Source organism: Heptranchias perlo, chromosome 1, assembly GCF_035084215.1.
Source record: "Heptranchias perlo isolate sHepPer1 chromosome 1, sHepPer1.hap1, whole genome shotgun sequence".
Taxonomy (NCBI): domain Eukaryota; kingdom Metazoa; phylum Chordata; class Chondrichthyes; order Hexanchiformes; family Hexanchidae; genus Heptranchias; species Heptranchias perlo.
Genome location: NC_090325.1, coordinates 191710325 through 191725250, shown reverse-complemented (window position 1 = coordinate 191725250; position 14926 = coordinate 191710325). Strand labels below are relative to the sequence as shown.

The window sequence follows — 14926 nt, the reverse complement described above, 5'->3', positions numbered from 1 at the left end:
TTCGAGCACAAAGATCCAATTGCACAGGTATTTAAGATGATAAAAGGATTCGATAGGGTAGACAGAGAAGCTATTTCCTCTTAAAATTAGGCCATCAGGAAGCACTTTCTCCACACAAAGGGTAGTGGAAATCTGGAACACTCTCCCTCAAAAGGCTGTGGATCAAATGAAATTTTCAAGACTGAGATCGATAGATTTTTTTTTATTATTAGGTAAGTGATATGGATCAAAGGCGAGTAAATGGAGTTGAGATACAGATCAGCCATGATCTAGCAGAATGGGCCTGAGGGGCTGAATGGCCTACTCCTGCTCCTATGTATTCTAGAACTTCTAAGACGACACAACTTTAATGCCAAAGGGATTGACAAACAGCCAATAGGTACACGTCTTGACGGGGTGGCAGAGTGAATTGCTATCGAGAGGAGGAAAAGGACTGAAGGACATGTCCTGAATTGGAGCGGAGGGAGAGGGGAACCGCACGACTAATATGGTACCAAACTCTTAAAAAAAGGGCCAATTTCTTGCTGGCTCATCTCTCACCATTGCGTTCGGATCACAGTCCATTCACTTAAGTGGGGGTGGAATGAAGAAAGAAGCCCGGGGAGTGCAACTGAGGCGGCCTCTGAATCAGTGAAAGAATGAACTCTCAAGCCAAGCTCAAAATATTAACTTATCTGAGGCATTAATAAAAAAAAATTTGCAATCAACATGCAGCTTCTTAAATCTGCCACAATCTCACGTGGGAAGGGGCACCCCATGCTGTCTTCCCTTACCTCTTGTTCTTCTGCACGTACAGAGAGCTGGTCGACTGACGTTTGGGCAATTTACAGTGTGCAGACGGAGGCTTTGTGACTGGAGTGATGAGAAGAGCATCCAGAAGAGACGGAGACACAACAGGATCAGACAGTCTAGTCGACATTATTTTTTTTTAAATAAACGCAAAAGGTAAAAAGAATAAAAAGCAGAGAAGAAAATATTAAAAGCTTGATGGGAGAAGAAAATGACAAGAAGCATTTTTTTCTAAAAAAAAAAGCTCTGCAACATTTGTGCCATTGGGGACGGGTGTAAAAGGTGTTGACTTAATCCAAGCTACAGAATAGAGAACAGTTTAAAGATCGAAATGCTCAGTAACATCTAGGTATCGCATTAAACTCCCAGAATTTAAAAAAAATATAAGTATTTGGACAATTAAGCCCCAAAATTCCCTGGCCGTAGCGGGTGGAACAGTGGGGTGGCCTGGGCGGGGGGTGGGTGGGAGGAAATTGGGGTGGGACCTGGTCCCTCATGGCCTCCACCCCACTCTTCTTGACGAGGAACAGCTGCTTCTTGCGCTCGGCCCCTTTCCGCTTGAAGCAAGTGGGATGACATCACCAGCCAGGAATCCCGCCAACTTAGGGTTGCCAACTCTGGTCGGATGTATTCCTGGAGTTTCCATCACGTGACCTTCTGCCTCCAACCGCCCCATCCAGAATCTCAGCCTTTTCTTCCCATCTCCAATATTTTTATAGCTAATAAACCAAAGCATTCAGTGAAAAAAAACAATTTTTTTTTAAAAGCCCCTATGATTTCCCTCTTGGGTGTTCCTCGCAGCAGTGTCCTGGAGATTAATCTTTAGTTCCTGGAGACTCCAGGGCAATCCTGGAGGGTTGGCAAGCCTACGCCAACTCTGCCTCCTCTTCTGGCCCGCAGAAAACACACCCTTGCAGGCGTACGTGAAGCATTTTGGCGAAAGTGGGGGCTCACCTGCCGTTTTCCTAATGGCGCTCAATCCCAGAGTGATAGGTTGCCACTGGGAAGTTTGCAAATTTAAAATCGGCAGCATACCAAAAAAAGTTCACGACTGTCAGAGTCCAATGGCCCAATCCCCTAATGGAGCAGCGAGGGGTCACTCCCACCCCAGGCCAAATGCCCAGGCAGTGCTGTCATCAGTCCAGGCTCCCGTCCTCTATTCCCCTGACCTGACCGCGCGCCCCCCCACCCCCCCGACACCCCAGGACTTGCGACAGAATTAATCTAGACCAATGGTCAGAAGTCCAACCTCACTGCACTTCCAGTAGAGGAATGGGACTCGAGAAATTCTGGTCCCTAAAGGCTGGGGAGAGGAGGAGGAGGAGGGAACGGAAGTGGTATCTGGTCAAACAAGAAGATTGCCACCAGCAGGTTCAGTTGAGAACTGACTGAACTCATCCCAAATAAGGATTTGATACATGTTAACCAATGCTGTGAAGGAAAAGGTTCTTGAGGCCCTCTCCAGGAATTAAAGCCACGTACTGACACACAAACAGAATTAAGTCAAGTTACAATAGATGTCTTTCAGGAGAGCTTCCTTATTCAATAAGGTTTAATAAAGTAAACCCGATATATTTCTGTAGAAAAATCCTGGGGCCTACATAACCTCCACTATTTAATTTCTATTGCAGTTTGAATGAGCGATCAAATCACCATTTTGGGGCAAGTTAATTGATGTTGGATTCATCACTCCTTTTTTCTAAATGAGGCGGTGAAAGTAGATCACAGCACGTTTCTGTACCAGGGCTCAGTAAAAAAAAAACTTTCAGAATGATTTACTCCTTTACTCCATAGGTATAATTATTAAAATTAAACATATAGATACTTGTCACCATGTGAACTTTCAGTACTTACAAATCATTAATCCTTCAACTAGCACTGGCCATTGGCAATCTCCACGACGTCCCATTAGACGGGATAAGATCATTCCCTCAGTGGTCATCACACAGAGTAATCAGCACGAGAGAGGTTCTCAAGATTCATATGGCCATTAAAACCTGCTCAAATTTAATTTAAGGTGCCATCTGAACTCGACAATGAGATTATCCTCGTGGGTTATTCAGTGTTCTCTCTACAAAAGTTACTTAGTTGTACTAATGTTTCTTTCTTTAATCTATGATACGGCCCCATGCCTGAGTTTTCCTCTAACTGATGTGCCTTTTCAATTCTTTTTTTTTTATATATAAAGTACTGCACCAGAAGCCTTGATTGCACTTACTATCTGAAGCCAAATCCTCCTTTGCATCCTTGGAATGAGCAAGATATGCAGGGACAGGCATGTATTCATTGCTGCATTTAAGACAAGCACACAGAATTCAGCCAAAACTATTCTGACACAGGTCTGGTCGATTGCAGTCTAAGCAGATAATTTATCTCGACCAGAACTGCAATGCATCTTTGTGGTCTGGATTCACCAAGCCAAAACTGGACAAGTAATTGTTCGCCCAATACCTGAACAAGTGCGATTGTTCCAAAATTATTTCCACAATCAACTAACTGAAGCACAAAGGGGTAGCCCCATTCCATACACTTTGGCACATAACCTAGGCCGACAGCGGTGCGGTACTGAGGGAGTGCTGCTCTGTCGGAGGTGCCTTTCTTTTTTCGGATGAGACGTTTAATCGAGGACCTCATCCACCCTCTCAGGTGGATGTGAAGGATCCCACAGCACTATTTGAAGAGGAGCGGGGGCCAGTTCTCTCCGGTGTCCTGTTTGACATTGATCCTTCAACCAACACCACAAAAACGGATGATCTAGTCATCTGTTGCTGGTTGTGAGACTTAGCTGTGCACAAACTGGCTGCCATGCCTGCCTAAAAAAACACTAAAAAATATATCACATCTGTGAAGCTCTCTCTGATGTCATGAGGTTGTAGAAGACCAAATAAATAAAAGTTATTTTTTTTTTTAAAAAAAACAAAACATACACCTCATCGCGATACAATGAAGGCAACAATGAAAATCATTGCAATGACTACTAGAGAGATAGAGAGAGTGTAGACTTGGCTAGCTGGCTATTCAGGCTCTACCTGGCTTGAGCAGTAAGTACAGCAGTAATCGTAGCGGCAGCGCTCTTGGCCTCCGGGCTCTGCTTCACGGGCGGAAGACGTGGGGCCGACTTGGGCAGAGCTTCGAACGGATTTTCCAAAATTGTCCTGGGCCAAGAGGAAATAGGCAGAGACAGTACACAAGTGCGGAGAGGGAGAGAGAGAGTCAGACAGACCAGACACAGACAGTAATAATGATGGCTGGGGTGGGAGGAATGGGGCTATATAAAAGTGTCACTGTGCAAATATGTTTAAAATTACATTTACAAAATGTACCGTTATTTTCAAAAGAAACTTCGAATCAGAGAATCCTACAGGATAGGAGATGGCCATTCAGCCCATCGTGCCTGCTCTCGAAAGAGCTACCAATTACTCACACTCCCCCCCTGCTCTTTCCCCATAAACCTGCAAATGTTTCCCTTTCAAGTATTTATCCAACTCCCTTTTGAAAGTTATTATTGAAACTGCTTCCACCGCCCTTTCAGGCAGCGCATTCCAGATCGTAACTCATCTCCCCTCTGGCCTTTTTTGCCAATCATCTTAAATCTGTGTCCTTTGGTTACTGACCCTCCTGCCAGTGGAAACAGTTTCTATCGACTATCAAAACCCCTCATAATTTTGAACACCTCTATTAAAGCTTCCCTTATCCTTCTCCGCTCTAAGGAGAACAATTCCAGAGCATCTCTACTCTCTCCACATAAAAACTGAATTCCCTCATCCCTGTGGCAAACATTTTAAAAACGTTCACACCCTAATTTTTTCAAAAAAGAATCTCAGAAGATTAACACCATTACGTACACTTGAATTCTGATTCGTGCACTGACAAACAAAATCCTCCCAGATGATAGCTTACCTAAATCTAGGTGACAGTGCACCTGCTGGTCTACCAGAGGAGCTATCAGGAACTGTGGGCAGACACCTGAGAGCGAGAGCAAGAGCGAAAGAAAAAGGAGACAGAGAATGATCATACATAATGGATCAGCTGGGAACAATTGCTATTTTTGTATGGGGGGGGTGGTGTTGGAGACGTACAATGCATTTTGATTCCCTGTTAATCTAAAACAACAGAGTTGGAAAAGCTGTACGACATGCTATGTACAGCAGTGGGATAATCCTACGAATCTGTGCACCTAGCAAGTGACTTCCCCATTGCACTCACCGTCAACACCCACCCCGGGGCAAGTACACTTACCCGACTCAAACTCGCCCGAGCAGCCATGCCAAGACTGGGAGTTCAGCGTGTTAGGAGATCACAGGAGAGAACCTGTTGCTAGCACCCTGGGAATACGTATATGTTAAAGTAAAGGAGATCCCCATAGGTAAGAGTCACTTGCTAAGTAACTTCATTCGAGGTGGGGAGGGGTGAGGAGGAATTTTGTTACAAAACAAGTAGTCTTGTTACAAACAAAAGCTGGACAATGAAACTGGCAGCTCATTAGTGAACTCGAATAGTAGTTGAGCCTGTGCTTACCAAACAAGGGCACATACACACACACACAGGCTACTCTCACACGTTAGCCAAAACTGTGCACAACCTCATCCACTGTACCTTTCTGAGATGTCAGGAACATAGATGGTGGGGTCCGCAGTTCTGGCAGGTGTTGCGGTTGGAGGAATTTCACAAGTTTGTACAGCCTTTGAAAGCTTCCCAGCGTCTACTGGGCAAGAGTTAATTCCAGTAGCACTGGGCGGAGTATTTGGCGGGATTGAAAATCTCTCTTCTGCGACTTGAATGAATCTTTACGTATAAAATACAATAGGATGAAGAAAAACTGAACACATTTAAAAACACACGCACTACAATGTCAAATAGATCACTGTTACTCTGGCACAAGATTCAGTGTTTCTCCTCGTCTTGTAAAAAGAGCACAGATAGCAATTTCAAAGGCTTCTTTCCAAAAGCACACCACCCAATCTCGACAGAGGTACATCAACTACTTGTCTGCCCTCACAGGTGGGCATGGAAGATCCCGTGGCCACTATCTTGAAGAGCTGGGGAGTTTTCCCCGGTGTCCTGGCCAATATTTATCCCTCAACCAACATCACTTTTAAAAAAAAAATCTGGTCATTATCAGATTGCTGTTTGTGGGAATCTGCTGCTGTGTTTCCTTATATTACAACAGTGATTACACTTCAAAAGTACTTCATTGGCTGTAAAGCGTTTTGGGACGTCCTGAGGTTGTGAAAGGTGCTATGTTAATGCAAGTTCTTTCTTTACAAAAAGATATTGCAGCTCAAGCTGGGAACAATGGAGTTCGAGGTGCAGCACTTCACAAGGTCACAAGACTGTACTGAAACAGGAAAGGCCACTTGGCCCATCTTGTCTGCTTTCTCGACAGAGAACACGCGATCTACTCTATCATATGCTCGACCGAATCAATCGAGTCTCCTGAGGAAAACTTTGGCAAAGCGTTCTCTCAACCTCCCCCCACACCTCAAAAGGCCATTCGACCAAAACGCCATCCGCAACCTCCCACCCGCACTCGTTTAAAAAGTCAGCGTTCGATTACAAAACGCAAGTGGATCAGCGAAATGGTCAACTCTACCTAGCTTTACTGACGATTACAGTAGAAAGAGAGGCAACGTAGGCATTGGCCTTCGGGTCACACTTGATTGGGGGTGGATGGGGGGCACACTTGGGTAAAGCATCTAAAGGATTGTTCAGGTATATCTTTCTGAAGAGGAGGAAGAAAAACAGGTAAAGGACGTGCAGAGAGAAAAAAATGGATCAATTTACACAAACAACAAATATGCAAGATCAGTTTTAAATGCACAGATTGATCGTAGTGTGCTATAAGAAGTTTTAAACTACTTGGTAGAGAGGTCGAGTTTCCGCTAGTTAGGGCGGCCCGATCCGGCAGAACCAGCGCAAAAGATCAGGGAATTTTAAGCAAAAGTAAGTCACGCCCAAAAACCACTTACGCTGCTTCAAGATCTAATTTGCCCGGATCAGGTCCCACCCACAAAACTGGCCACGCCCACAACACGGCGACTTTGCGAGATTCCGCTGGTTCGGGAAGGCTCTTCAAATTGAGCTCATTTTCATAGGTGCGCAGGCGCTAGTCGGCACGTTTTAACAGTGTTTTTCATAACAAAAAATATTTAATTTACTAAGAAACTGACTAGTGTACACCAATGAAACTATTAAATGGTGCAGTATAGTTTATTTAAAAAAAAGTCATTTTCAGTGATTTTAAATCAGGTTACTCACCGGTGGAGGACTGGACACCCTTATTATAAATGCTTATTTTTGGTGATAAACCCATTTTCAGCTGCACTAATAAAACTGCACAAGGTTATTGCAAGGGGGTTGGAGTATAAGAGTAAGGAAGTCTTGCTGCAATTGTACAGGGTATTTTGGTGAGACCACAACTGGAGTAGTGTGTACAGTTTTGGTCTCCTTACATAAGGAAGGATATACTTGCCTTAGAGGGGGTGCAACGAATGTTCACTAGATTGATTCCTGGGATGAGAGGGTTGTCCTATGAGAGAGTGAGCCTATACTTTCTGGAGTTTAGAAGAATGAGGTGATCTCATTGAAATATAAGATTCTGAAAGGGCTTGACAAGAGTAGATACTGAGAGGCTGTTTCCCCTAGCTGGAGAGTCTAGAACTAGTCGCAGGATAAAGGGGTCAACCATTTAGAACTGATGAGGAGAAATTTCATCACTCAGAGGGTTGTGAATCTTTGGAATTCTCTACCCTAGAGGGTTGTGGATGCTCAGTCATGGAGTACATTCAAGACTGAGATCGATAGATTTTTGGACACGAAGGGAATCAAGGGATATGGGGATCGGATGGGAAAGTGGAGTTGAGGTTGAAGATCAGCCATGATCTTATTGAATGGTGGAGCAGGCTCGAGGGGCCATATGGCCTACACCTGCTCCTATTTCTTATGTTACCACTTTTAAATACATAAAGGAATATTTTAATGGAAAGAAAAGAAACTATTACATTCTATTACCTGCCCGATGGCGCTGGTTCACAGAAGATTTTAAGTTTGTGATTATGCAAATGAATTTTAGCGGAAACGTGAAGCGTAACCTAACCAGCACAATTTCAAGCGCATTTTGGGTGCAATTTCTTGACTGAGCTCAAAGCGGAAACTGTACCCGCCCTGGTATTTTACAAAAACACAAATACATATTTTTATGGGTAGTATTTCAGTACCGAAGTGGAGGCGGAGTTGAGAGACAGTAGGAAGTGGACAAGCTAGGAGGTGGACTGGCTGGTCTCTGAACGGTTGCCGGTGAGATCGTAGGAGCTGGTATAGGAGGAGTAGTGAGCTCACCTACACACCTAACAGAAAGCAAACAACCAAGGCAGTCAGCGCTACAACAAAAAGAATGATCAAATGTAATTTTTTTTTTAATACTTTAAAAAACGTTTCTATCCACTTTCTAAATTACCCCAAGATGAATTCAACCATCAACGTCAAAAATGTTGCATTTAATTTGAGAACACTGTGCATATTATCTCTGGTTAGACCCCATTTAGAGTATTCCATTCAGTTCTAGGTACCGCACCTCAAGAAGGATATATTGGCATAGGAAGGGATACAGCATAGATTCACCAGAATGATACCGGGGCTAAAAAGGTTAAATTTTGAAGACAGGTTGCATAGACTAGGCTTCTATTCCCTTGAGTATAGAAGATTAAGGGGCGATCTAATAGTGTTTAGGAAGGTTAAAGGATTTGATGGGGTAGATAGAGAGAAACTATTTCCTCTGGTGGGCTAGTCCAGAACAAGGGGGCATATAACCTTAAAATTAGAGCTAGACCCTTCAGGAAACACTTCACACAAAGGGGAGTGAAAATCTGGAAAACTCTCCCCCAAAAAGCTGTTGAGGCTGGGGGGTCAATTAAAAATTTCAAAACTGAGATTGATAATACTCTTGCCTGACAAAAATCTAAGGGTTACGGAACCAAGGCGGGTAGATGGAGTTAAGATACAGATCAGCCATGATCTAATTGAATGGCGGAACAAGTTGGAGGGGCTGACTGGCCTACTCCCGTTCCTATGAGCGAGCCCCCAAATTAAAAAGGCACGCAAAAGTGCCACAATGTCCCCCAAATCACTGCAGCTTCCCTACGCCAATTAGCTGTCTGATAAGATGACAGAAATTGCAGCACATACAGTGTGTGCCGATTGGCAACTTTCCCCACGTTAAGTCGCAGTGCCGATTGGTCCTGTACCTCTCCGCAGTGGCAGGAGTAACAAATTCAGCAGCTTTCGCCCCAGGTCTCGGGGTCGGTGGCGTGACAGCGAGCACGGGAAATTCGCAGGTCTGAGCAGTTACGGAACGCTTCCCAACGTCACCTGGGCAAGACTCTGCGGCAACTCCATTGGACAGCGCGTCAGTACCCGTCTGGCTTCCACGCATCATTTGAAAAGGCTCCACATTTCCCAAAGTGCTTTCATAGGCAAAGAAAATAGTCAGTCGCTCAGAGATGGGAAAGGAGAGAGCGGGTTGGAGTTATGTACAGCATCGCTCTTAGCCCATATTATATACAATATACACTTCTGATAGCATCGAATAGTATAGGTGCATTTAAGGGGAAGCCAGACAAACGCATGAGGGAAAAAGGGATAGACTGTTATTGCTGGTTAAGTTAGAGGAAGAGAGGTAGGAGGAGGCTCCTGTGGAGCATAAACCAGTTCGGCCGAACGGCCTGTTTCTGTGCTGTACCTTCTATGTAATATTCTGTAGCCCTGGCTATTGGCTTCATTTTAATATAAAAAGTAACTCAATTTATTTTAATTGCAATCGTCTGATCACAAATTGCATTCGTTTGTGATCTTCAAATAAGATTGCTTCATTTTACTGAAAACAGCACTTTTGCAAGATGGTTATTATGCTAATTTCTATAGCTGAACTTTTAATTTATACACACTTAAATGTTTAAATGTATTCAAATGATTACTTAAAATGGAAATAGCTAAGAAAGCAAAATTGAAACAAAAAAAGTTAACCTTCAACACACACCAGCTCTGTTATTCTGGTTAAATAAGAACACATTCCAGCTATACTTAAGCAACAGTGAAACTGCAGTGGGTGAGCTGGCTGTGAACCAGCACAGTAGAAAGTGAGCCGAAGTGAAGGAGTTAGAATGTGGGCATGTGTGGCAGTACCAGCCAACTTAGTCGCGTCATGGAACACTTTGGTGGGTTTCCAAAGCCAAAGGCTCCCAGTGCAAAGCAAAATTAAAAAAAAAAGAACGCTTTAATCATTTCGATCAAGGCTGCCACCTACACTGCGTTTGAAGTTGGGCACTGAAATGGAACGTGCCTTCACCAAGCTTTGGCGCCCAGTTCTTTGCCTGGCTGGCGTGAGCTGCTTTCAGCAAAGGTGTTGGGAACTGGTGCCAATGAAAAGTCGTATTTCTCAACAACGATCGAAACTGGCCTCTACAGAGTTCTTAAGGAGATTGATGTTAAAAAAAAGTTAATTTACTGTAGCACTTCAACCTGCCAATCAGGTGCTATTTTTGTAGTTCTTTCCCAACTTCTTTTAAAACACCTTAACTGTTAAAGTGTCTGCCGTGGCTCAGTTGGTAGCACTCTCGCCTCTGAGTCAGGAGGTTGTGGGTTCAAGTCCCAATCCAGAGACTTGAGCACAAAACTTAGGCAGGCACTTCAGTGGAGTACTGAGGGAGTGCTGCACCGTTGGAGGTGCTGTCTTTTGGATGGGATGTTAAACCATCTGCCCTCTCAGGCAGACGTAAAAGATCCCATGGTACTATTTTGAAGAGTCGGGGAGATCTCCCCAGTGCCCTAGCCAATATTTATCCCTCAACCAACATCACTTAAATAAAATTATCTGGTCATTATCACCTTGCTGTTAGTGGGATCTTGCTGTGTGCAAATTGGCTGCCACGTTTCCTACATTACAACAGTGACTACACTTCAATGGCTGTAAAACGCTTTGGGATGTCCTGAGGTCATGAAAGGCCCTATATAAATGCAAGTCTTTCTTTTCCTTCTTTCTTAGCCACACAAATAGGCTTATGGAGCTGAGGCGATCCTTTGGGAAGGCGTAGACTCAAGGGCACTTTGATCGAGGTTTACAAAATATTGAAGGGACCAGATTGTGTTTACGTGGACCAAATATTTCAACTGGATAGGTTAGGGAGGACCGGGGGTAGAGCTTCTAAATTACGTTAAGGCTACAACCAAGCTGGGTGTTAGATGGTTCTTTTCTCAGAATAGTGTGCCTCTGGAACAGGCTGCCGGCTCCCGCGGTGAACGCCGAATTCCTTCAATAGAGAGCGAGACCAGTTTCTGGCTGGGGCGGAGAGCACCTCTTACAAGAGTTAGGTGCCCTGTAATATAGGTCGGTGGTCTCCTGGTCGGTTTTCCGATCGGCCAAAGAGGACGGAGTGCAATTTTCCAGATTTTTTTTTAAATCCCTAACCGGCCTGGGTTTTTAAATCTGGTTTTTCGCCTCTCCCTGGAGATTACATAACATCCAGGTGGGATGGGGTGGGGAGTGTCTGTATCAGGATACACAAGGCATCACAACTCTATGGGACAGGCTAAATGGACCAGTTGGTCTTTTGCTGTCCCGACATTCTCGGATGTTCCAAGGAACAGCTCGGACACAGAAGAATGAAGAGACTTAATGTGGTAACCTCGGGCCACAGCAGCTCAGCGTTTGAAGATTCGGTTCTGAAGACTGCACCTGGACACAACGAAGACCATGGAATGAAGTGTCGAACTGTACAAAGTTTCCAGACAGCACCAGAGTTGAGGCGAGAGTTCAACAACATGACTAGATGCAATGGCGAGGTTTTTTTTTTAACAATGGTTTAGGCTTTTTTAGTCAAGTTTACATCACCACTGTTTAGATACTCCCTGCTATGCAACACTCCCTTGCTGTAAGCATCAGTTGACCTGCTCCTATCCAGGTCCCAAGAGTGCCAGGACCTCCTGTCCCACACCATTTACATGGTCTGGGGGCACCACCCTAGGGCTGATCCATTCGCCGGCAGGCCTAGCTCCAGAGGTAGGGGCCTGCGGCTGTGTACCCGGCCTCAGGAATTGGGGCCGTCCTGCCTGCCGTGTGCATGGAAAACAAGGCTACCTTAACGCCTCCAGCTTCCCACCAGCAACCACTGCCTGTAATCACTCCAGTTGAGAGCACCATTCTTTTTTGGACACTCCTGCACCAAGGTGTCTAGCCAACAGTCACATCAGAGAGAGGTGGGAGGCTACTAATGGCCCCTCATCACACCTTCTTCCTAACCTTTACACTGACAGAACTGGGCATTTCCAGGGAGCAAACATGAGTGAGATCTGCCCTGTATGGTGCACACTGTTTAGCAGGGTGATCTAATTAAAGTGTTTAAGATGATTAAATGATTTGATAAAGTAGAGAGAGAGAAACTATTTCCTATGGTGGGGAGAGTCCAGAACAAGGGGTCATAACCTCAAAATTGGAGCTAGGCTGTTCGGGGTGATGTCAGGAAGCATTTCTTCACACAAAGGGGAGTGGAAATCTGGAACTCTCTTCCCCCAAAATGCTGTTGAAGCTGGGGGGGTCAATTGAAAATTTGCAAACTGAGATTGATAGATTTTTGTTAGGTAAGGGTATTAAGGGTTACGGAACCAAGGCGGGTAAATGGAGTTAAGATACAGGTCAGCCGTGATTTAATTGAATGGTAGAACAGGCATGAATGGCCTATTCCTGCTCCCATGTAATTAAATATGGTCGTCTATTGTGGGTGCAAAAACAGTGGGATTTTACATCTGCTTTATGCCTCTGCAACGTGGAATTAAATACATCGCAATGGAAGGAGCTTTCAGGAGGTACATTTCTGCTATAGTGTTATCATGTCACCATGATAACACTATAGCAGAAATGTACCTCCTGAAAGTGAGAGTGACTGCCCTTGACATCAAGGCAGCATTTGACCGAGTGTGGCACCAAGGAGCCCTAGTAAAATTGAAGTCAATGGGAATCAGGGGGAAAACTCTCCAGTGGCTGGAGTCATACCCAGCATAAAGGAAGATGGTAGTGGTTGTTGGAGGCCAATCATCTCAGCCCCAGGGCATTGCTGCAGGAGTTCCTCAGGGCAGTGTCCTAGGCCCAACCATCTTCAGCTGCTTCATCAATGAACTTCCCTCCATCATAAGGTCAGAAATGGGGATGTTCGCTGATGACTGCACAGTGTTCAGTTCCATTCGCAACCCCTCAGATAATGAAGCAGTCCGAGCCTGCATGCAGCAAGACCTGGACAACATCCAGGCTTGGGCTCATAAGTGGCAAGTAACATTCGCGCCAGATAAGTGCCAGGCAATGACCATCTCCAACAAGAGAGTGTCTAACCACCTCCCCTTGACATTCAACGGCATTACCATCGCCGAATCCCCCACCATCAACATCCTGGGGGTCACCATTGACCAGAAACTTAACTGGACCAGCCATATAAATACTGTGGCTACGAGAGCAGGTCAGAGGCTGGGTATTTTGCGGCGAGTGACTCACCTCCTGACTCCCCAAAGCCTTTCCACCATCTACAAGGCACAAGTCAGGAGTGTGATGGAATACTCTCCACTTGCCTGGATGAGTGTAGCTCCAACAACACTCAAGAAGCTCGACACCATCCAAGATAAAGCAGCCCGCTTGATTGGCACCCCATCCACCACCCTAAACGTTCACTCCCTTCACCACCGGCGCACTGTGGCTGCAGTGTGCACCATCCACAGGATGCACTGCAGCAACTCGCCAAGGCTTCTTCGACAGCACCTCCCAAACCCGCGACCTCTACCACCTAGAAGGACAAGGGCAGCAGGCGCATGGGAACAACACCACCTGCACGTTCCCCTCCAAGTCACACACCATCCCGACTTGGAAATATATCGCCGTTCCTTCATTGTCGCTGGGTCAAAATCCTGGAACTCCCTTCCTAACAGCACTGTGGGAGAACCGTCACCACACGGACTGCAGCGGTTCAAGAAGGCGGCTCACCACCACCTTCTCGAGGGTAATTAGGGATGGGCAATAAATGCCGGCCTTGCCAGCGACGTCCACATCCCGTGAACGAATAAAAAAAAAATATCCAGTGCTCCATTCCAAAACCCACTCCAAGTCTTAAAGATCACGTTAAGTGTTTATATGGTTGTCCAAAACTTCACATCACTGCTAGAAACCGAAGAATTTACTAATATCAACTTCACCGCCCCCACCCTGCACCCCCATCTTGCTTCAGGATGAAAACAACACAAGCCTTGACATTCCCTCTCGGCAGTCATACACCAAAACACGGGTGGAGTTTATCCAAGTGTGTTGATATTATTAGCAGTGATCACCCACCTGACTCAGAACCATACACTGGTCATCCTTCAATGTACTGACTGCCCATTAATCTATTAACATAATTTTGGCCCAGGATTTGCTAGGAAAATAACGGCGAGTTTAATGGTGCTCGCCGTTATTAGTGCGTAAATTGTCCAGCAATTTGTGGCAAGGAAGAGATACACCACAATCTGCAAATCACCACAAATTGCTGGACGATTTGCTCCGCTCCGCTGTTTGCTCCGCCTCGCAAAATTGGCATCTCGCCCTCAATTTCCCCATGATTTTCAAGAACTTGCTGCATTTAGGCTGTTAAAATTAATTAAACTCACCTCAAAGTTAGGGCTGGTACTTAACAGCGTAAGGATCCTTTTAATCACTAGATTTATGTTGTTACAATGCTGCTCAAAACTCTCAATTTAAATATTTTTCTTGGTTTGCCTTTGTCTTTTTTTTTCTCTCTTAATCCAATCTTTCTTTCCCTCTCTATTTCTCTTTCTAATTTGATTCTAATTCACCCTATTTCCCTCTCCGTCGTTCCTCTGTTTCTCTATCCTTAAATCTCAGGTTAAAGAGATAGACCATTGGTCCCATCATTCACTGAGGTCCCAGATGCCCCGTTATCAGCTCGCACTTTGAGCAACTTGTGGCAGAAACATTTTGAGATGAAGGGCAAGGAAAAGTAAAAAAAAAATCTAACAAGCGGGACACGCCGTGTGATGTCCCACTCCAGCAAATTCTGGGCTGTCGTTTCAAGGCAATATTGAAGGTGCAAAAAATTCTGAAGCACAC

The 14926-nt window shown here is 45.0% G+C and overlaps 1 protein-coding gene across 13 annotated transcripts in view; it reads right to left on the bottom strand.

Moving 5' to 3' along the window:
• LOC137330224 (PDZ and LIM domain protein 5-like) overlaps nucleotides 1-14926 on the bottom strand; it is a 274221-nt gene that overhangs the window by 38185 nt on the left and 221110 nt on the right. For 12 of the 13 annotated variants that reach the window (XM_067994479.1, XM_067994476.1, XM_067994481.1 and 9 more), the window contains 7 exons: nucleotides 9033-9251; nucleotides 8007-8135; nucleotides 6383-6511; nucleotides 5386-5574; nucleotides 4690-4755; nucleotides 3819-3944; nucleotides 774-908 (listed from right to left, as the gene is read on the bottom strand). In XM_067994479.1, coding sequence (XP_067850580.1) covers nucleotides 774-908; nucleotides 3819-3944; nucleotides 4690-4755; nucleotides 5386-5574; nucleotides 6383-6511; nucleotides 8007-8135; nucleotides 9033-9251 — 993 coding nt within the window. The remainder of the gene's footprint in view (nucleotides 1-773; nucleotides 909-3818; nucleotides 3945-4689; nucleotides 4756-5385; nucleotides 5575-6382; nucleotides 6512-8006; nucleotides 8136-9032; nucleotides 9252-14926) is intronic. The other variant, XM_067994482.1, reaches the window with a different exon arrangement.